At 40.3% G+C, this 6,734-nt stretch overlaps 1 protein-coding gene across 1 annotated transcript in view; it reads left to right on the plus strand.

Moving 5' to 3' along the window:
• LOC138013391 (probable methyltransferase-like protein 24) overlaps window positions 1-6,520 on the plus strand; it is a 6,675-nt gene extending 155 nt beyond the window's left edge. Inside the window, exons 1-6 of the mRNA XM_068860462.1 lie at window positions 1-79; window positions 459-573; window positions 2,115-2,175; window positions 4,487-4,796; window positions 5,184-5,421; window positions 5,828-6,520. The exon at window positions 1-79 is cut by the window's left edge and continues 155 nt beyond it. Coding sequence (XP_068716563.1) covers window positions 469-573; window positions 2,115-2,175; window positions 4,487-4,796; window positions 5,184-5,421; window positions 5,828-6,109 — 996 coding nt within the window. The 5' untranslated portion in view covers window positions 1-79; window positions 459-468 and the 3' untranslated portion in view covers window positions 6,110-6,520. The remainder of the gene's footprint in view (window positions 80-458; window positions 574-2,114; window positions 2,176-4,486; window positions 4,797-5,183; window positions 5,422-5,827) is intronic.
• Window positions 6,521-6,734: the final 214 nt, after the last annotated feature.

A 6,734-nucleotide genomic window follows, 5' to 3' on the forward strand; every position in this document is an offset into this window, starting at 1 on the left:
TCTGGGTGCTCGACGTACGAAACAATGAAATAGAGAGAAGTAAAATTTCCTTTGCCTCGTTAAGAATATAACATTCAAGGTAAGTTGGTAAACTTTTCATTCTAATCCAGGATAGAAAGCAATCGATTGACAACAATAACAGACAAAAAAGCCATAACAAATACAAAGGAATGTTCCAACGGATTCATAAGTTTAGAAGCAGGTAGAGATGATGGATCAGTTGTGGCGGCCTTGTTGGTGAAAGAGTCAAAGGTAATGTCATCTTTAATTCTCAACCACTTGGAACGAGGGCTCGAAGCCAACGTTGGTATATTTAAATTGCAAATAACGCAGTGCGACCGACAATTTCTGGATTCCTTTCATCGATCTGTTACTTGAAAATATCACGACAGGTAGCCATTGTACCTCTTTCAAAACAATTATTAGTAAAACTTTAATATCTTTTAACTGAATTGCAGGTCTTGCACCATGTTACTTGAACGGTATCCTCGGAGTCGACGCCGTTGGATTGTGGGATGCATAGCAGTGAGCATTGCGGTGATGGTTATGTTACTTACCCCTCCCTCCGGGGTGGTGAGTATGATCTCTTTAGTCACCTTCGTTGCCACGGTCTTTCGCACTCTTGGAGGGGAGATGAACGACCCTGGGAACAAGTTTACCTTTACAGTTTGATTAAAATAACAATATCCATGCCGCCTCGAAGTCTACTGGTATCCGTTTAAGCCTGGTTTTCAGTAGCGACGCAAGCACAATTGCTCTTATTTCACCGTGAAAACGGAGTTGACGCAAGCATAAGCCCAAGCGCGAGTACAAGCACAACGATCAGATTTTTTCCTTTTCCTTATGCTTGCGTCGTGTGAAAACGCTGGAAAACGAAACGCAGCATAATCACAAGGAAATTTTAGGAGCCTAGCACCTTCGTATTTAAGTTTTTTAATTATTCCTAAGCCTTATGAATAATTATTTAGACATAGAAGAAGTTCTAACAACAGTACCTTGCTTAGTTATCCGAACATTAAGCCCAAGGCTACTCTCGGTAAAAGGGCCTTAGTGTTCGCCGTACCTAAGTTATGGAAGGCTCTGCCGAGACTTATCAGGGAATCCACTTCTATTGACACTTTTAAGGGAAAGTTGAAGACTCACCTTTTTGAAAAGGCATTTTTAGCTTAGAATATTTCTTAATTTTAGCCATAAGTTTTTTTATTCTATATATCATCATTTTATTATTATTATTATTATTATTATTATTATTATTATTATTATTATTATTATTGTTACTATTAGGACTATTAGGATGGCGCATTTGAATATATTTATATAGATATTTGCGCCTTATAAGCCCTTAAATTAAATAAATTAAATTTGCTACGTCTGTCCAATTAAAGCACTCGTTCCAGATTCCTCGCGTCTGAGCATTTGAACAAGGCCACGTGTGTCAGGGCTGATGCCGTGGTTGATTTTGAAGCTAATATGTCGATGCAGGAGCTCATCATTGTCTCCTGGTCGACGTTCGTTTTCAATAGCATAAGCTACTGATGCTTGTGCTTAGCTTGTACTTGAAAACCAGGCCTTACGTTGAATACTGGCGTTTTATGTGCTTTTGTCCAACATTTATCACACCACAACTCGATTCCCGGAACATACACGACGTCACGGTAGCATTTGTTGCAAAAGAGAGCTAATTTGTAAGTAGTGGAAGCGGAAACAGTAAGTCAAAAAGCGCGGGTGTTATCTGATGAACTTACGGCGCCGCTCTACAATCAGTTTGCCAACCTCTGAAAAAACCAATTTGAAACGATCAAAATCAAGAATTTGGAAAAACGTGAGATGACGACGGTGAATCTTTTGTTCTCTTTTTTTTATTATTTAAACAATGTTTAAACAATGTTTATCAACTTGCATTAAGAATACCTTGTCTACCAATGTTGCTCCCTTAGTGAACTCAAGGGCATTGTGATCGAGTGCATGGTACTGCATGGGGTTGGGCTCTGCCTTATCCACGTTATTCCCACCATCTTTTGCTATTTCTTTCTTTTGTGTCGCAACGAACTTGTAATTTATCCGTTATTGGTCTGTGACGTAAAAGTAAGCGGTAACAATGATCTTTTTATTAGGTTAACTTATTTTTGGGACAAGATGTTTACTGGACGAAAAGAAATACCGAAGAAATTTTGGGTAGGTACCAGCCAGAATTCGACATTTTATTTTTAACTCTTTAAATACCTCATAGCAATACGTGGTAGTCGGTCTATTTCTAAAGAACAAGCGTGATGTGTTAGCCAAACCGGGTTGGTGTTAGCGTGTGTCACCTTGCATTTTTTTTTGTTGTTCTATTTCATACCTATACGATCAATCTCTATGTTACTCGGTCTGTATGTCTATTTGAATGCGGCTAGGTCCGTGCGCCAAGACCGAGGGTCAAATATTTTCCAGTCCGGCCCGACCTAAATTCAGTCGATAAGCATTTTATCATATGGGCTCTTTACACTATTTAAGGACGTTCGCGCGAAAATTTTTCAACATTGATTTTTTTCTGAAACTTTTACCACTGTAAGATGATGAGTTAGTTATGTCAGAAATGTAAAAAAAATGGGGGTTCACCTACTTCGTTTTGGAGACAACATGCCCGGAAAACACCCAAAATGTGACAAAATCGGGCTTCGTTAGCGAATAAGGCAATCAAATCTTGGAAGTGAAATCTTCTCTGCCAACTATTATTTAAGTGGACTTATTAAGTGAATTTAGTCAGCTGGTGAGGTTCCTTAAAGATCAAGTTCGCATTTAACGACCACAGTTTCACGCGCCTTGCAGCCGCAAGATAGCAGGATTTGATGTCCCGTGAGCAGAAATCTTGAAATTTTTTTAACTTCCCACATTGATTTTTTGTTCATTTTTGGACAACGTGGAGAGAAATGTAAATAAAATCCGTTTCTGGAAAGAAAAATAGGGGTCACCGAACGTCCTAGACCGTTAAATCCAGGCAAAGCTATAGCAATGGTCTTTTGCCCTATCATTTCTCATTTTATTACTTAGCGCGCGCGCTCGTGTATGACGTAGCGTGTGCATTTGCGTGCGCAGTAAGGATGCGCAGAAACAATTGGCGCGAACGTCCTTAAGAGCACTCAGAAGATGAAGTTAGGACAAAATAAAAGACAAACATATGCACAGGAAATTTATCTAATATCTTGTTTGCATTTGCTTTTCTGGCTGTAAATTACTTGGATGTTTAAAAGCAACGAAATCCCCTAAATTGCATCGCACGGAGCAGCACGTGTTCCTATTAGGGCCGTACGGCTTTTTCCGGCCCAGCTCGCGCTAATGCGTACAGCCCTCATGCGGGGATTTTCCCAATAGTTTTGCAATGAAAGCGCGCGCGGGGCCGTACGGGCCATATGATAAAAATGGGTTATTGATCAATCGTGAGGTCAAGATGGCTGGATATTGGCAAAGTTCTTTTTTTGCGTGTTTATGGAACGAGACGAAGTCGAGGTCCATAAACACGCCAAAAAAGAACGAGGCCAATATCCAGCCATCTTGACCGAACAAGATTGGTCAATAAAGGATTTATTATATGACTTAAAACACCAAAAAATTATCTTTGATCTTGCGGGACCAAGCGAGAAATCCCGAGTGGGCAAGATAGCTCCATCTTGCCCGCTTGGATAGCCAATCTCCTCGCGCGATTTGGTTCATCTTGCCCGCTTACGGAGCTAGTCATATAATTAATGTACTTAATCGACCGCTCCCCTAAAGCCCCGTCCACACGAGCAATTTTTATGTGACAATGTGATAAGTTTCATTTGCTCGTGTAGACGAGGAAATTTGGCCAACTTTTATGAAACAAATGTATTTGCTAAAAAGCTGGTGGGTTAGCTTTTATGGGACAAATGAAAGTTGTCAAATACGAAAAATAGGTCGTGTAGACGACTCTTCACATAAATGCGGTAAATTCCTGCCTGCTAAGCTCAGCGCAAACGGACGCAACAACTCCCGAACAATGTAAGGACGACCAGAGTATTATGGGAAAGATACGACCAGGTAAGACTTTGTAAACTTACAGATTCGGCTGCCATCTTGTTTGCGTTGCTATCTCCATAGAGACCATATCCAATGCGCGGGCGTGGCCCCAGCAATGTTGGAAGAGCTGTTGTTGCGCTACGCTTCGTTGGGAATTGTTGCCTCAAAAGTTTGACCAGTTTTTACGTTTCAAACCTCGTGCAACAACTCCTAAGAACACGCAACAACGATTTTGGGAGTTGTTAGTTAACAATGGCTTGGAGAATGACCAGGCAACGTCGCCTGTTTTATTTTTATTCTTGGGTAATGAATTCTTGGTTGAGTTACCTAAGCCAATGCGCCCTCATCGTCTTACTTTGATAACGGTGATTATAGGACGCATATCAGCGTTAAAAAGTAATTTAAAACACAATTTTGCCAGACTTTCCCATGTTAACTGTATCTAAAAGGCATGCTTGATCCAATGCAGGGATGGATAACACAGATCCTATTGAAGCATCGGCAATGGCGAACCAATTCTCTCAGCCCGTCAGTCCCTCTAAGCCATCTCAAAGCGCCTTTACATATGTCGAAGAGCCTCCGGTTGAAAATGAGTCCAAAAGGCTCTTTCGGGCTCTTTCAACTCAGGGAGCAGTGTGCACGGATCTGCGTCGGATAGGGGGTTTGCCCACTGGACCCCACGGAGCTCCGCGTCCCTTTGGTCCCGATGGTATGTGGTATGTATGCTTTGACGAGGAAGTCCATTTGAAACCAGGATCATGTGTGGTCTATTCTTTTGGGTGAGTTATCATTATTGTTATTATTTTTACTCAATAATCTATAAACGTATAATATTATTTAAAATCCCCACTGTCTTTTTAAGTAATCTGACTGACTCTTAACACTAGTTTCCTTTATTAGTCATAAAATAGAAAATATTAATAGAGCTTGTTTGTCAATGAAGTATTTTATTCTCCAAGGCTTTCTGTTGCCATGGCAACACATCTCCCCGAATCTCGTTGAGCATTTTGCGACACCTCGATAGTAGTCAAAAGAGGATGAGAAGCGTTGACATAACATCCCTATTTCGTGATATAGCATGGTTCTTTAAATGTAGGAAAGATGAAGGGTCACAAAATGTCCTAAATGTAAAATGAATTTTTAGTCTCGTAAATATCATCTTACAGGACAGGTGATGACTTTTCCTTTGACGAGCAAATGGCAAACTTTGGCTGTGAAGTGTATGCGTTTGACCCTTCCATGGGAAAAGAGGATCATGAACACAGTGTAAAGGTTATGTTCTATAACCAGGCATTGTCAGACGTAAACCAAGAACGAAATACAAGCGTTTCAGACCAACGTAACAAAGGGGCGTGGAAAAGTAGAACGCTTGCCACCACCATAATGGAGCTGGGACATTTTGAGGTGATTTTCAAGGAAGTCGTTTTTTTGATATCTTATTAATCTGTCAGTCAACATTTCCGCCTTTACGTTAGTCGTTTCGTTGGTGAGATGTACGCAGCTCATTAAAATGATACAAGTAGGTGTTGAGTCAAATGTTCGTGGTCGGAAGACTAATATAACCAAAGTAAAACCCTTAATCAGTTAGCCAGTCAATCAATCAATCACTAATTAATTAACTCATTCACTCAGTCATTTACGCGAATCAATCAATTTATCAAGTTGGAGTCGACGAACCCCCAACACAAATGAGAAGATACAATCCGTCGATGCTTATGCATATCTCTCGACTAACACCAGCTTGGCATTTTGTTACATGTAGACTGCCCGACAGTTCCTTCTTTTGATCGACGCGATTTTTCTTTTACAGCGAGAAATTGATATTGTGAAGATGGATATCGAGTCGGACGAATGGAAGTGCTTACGTCACATGCTAGCCGATGGAACCTTGAGAAATCACGTGAGACAGCTGGACGTGGAATACCACGTGATTCTGACAACACCAAATGCTCTAAGACAATATTACAGTATAGCGAAATGGCTTGATAGACAAGGTTTCAGGATATTTCACTCTCGAAAGAATCCCTATTGCCCTGAATGTTGGGAGATGTCTTACATAAACACAAACTTAGTAGACTTGCCCTTAAACTGAGGTTTTTGAAGTGTCGAAGTATCGATCTTTATCATGCAAGTTCTTTTATAAAAAAACGGAGTATTTCGAACGACAATAATAACACCCGTTGATCTCTCGGCAATAATCAAACGGTCGTTTGCTTTTGTTCAGGGAGTACCCGCTAAGCTTTAGTCTAGATATCACAAAAAGGCTCATCTAATAATTGTTCATATTAAGAAAGGCTGAGAGATAGTCTAGCGAAAAACCAAGGCTCCTTTCGAGTACCTTCCTCAACCCTTCAGCCGAAAGGCTCCTTACATTGTTCTAAATCTAAAATACGCTTGTATTCCGGCATAACAATTTTTAACCTGTTTGATTCGGTTTCCTACCTAACTGAAGTTCGAGATTGAACAGATGACGAAATCGAGAAATTAAATTCAGTCCGTTCCTTTTTCGATGAAACATCGGTAATTGAGATAAAATGCATACGTCTATGACCTTCTTCTTCTTCTATCACTTCTATCGATCTATCTATCTATCTATCTTCTTTCTTTCTTACTTAGTCAAAAATGGGTAACGAAGCGCGCCAGCGGAACACCATGGGTAAGAAATTTTGGGAAATCTATCGATTCAAGAAATTTTAGTTATGACGTCAGCGTACGTA

This window comes from Montipora foliosa, chromosome 8 (genome assembly GCF_036669935.1).
Source record: "Montipora foliosa isolate CH-2021 chromosome 8, ASM3666993v2, whole genome shotgun sequence".
Classification (NCBI taxonomy): Eukaryota; Metazoa; Cnidaria; class Anthozoa; order Scleractinia; family Acroporidae; genus Montipora; species Montipora foliosa.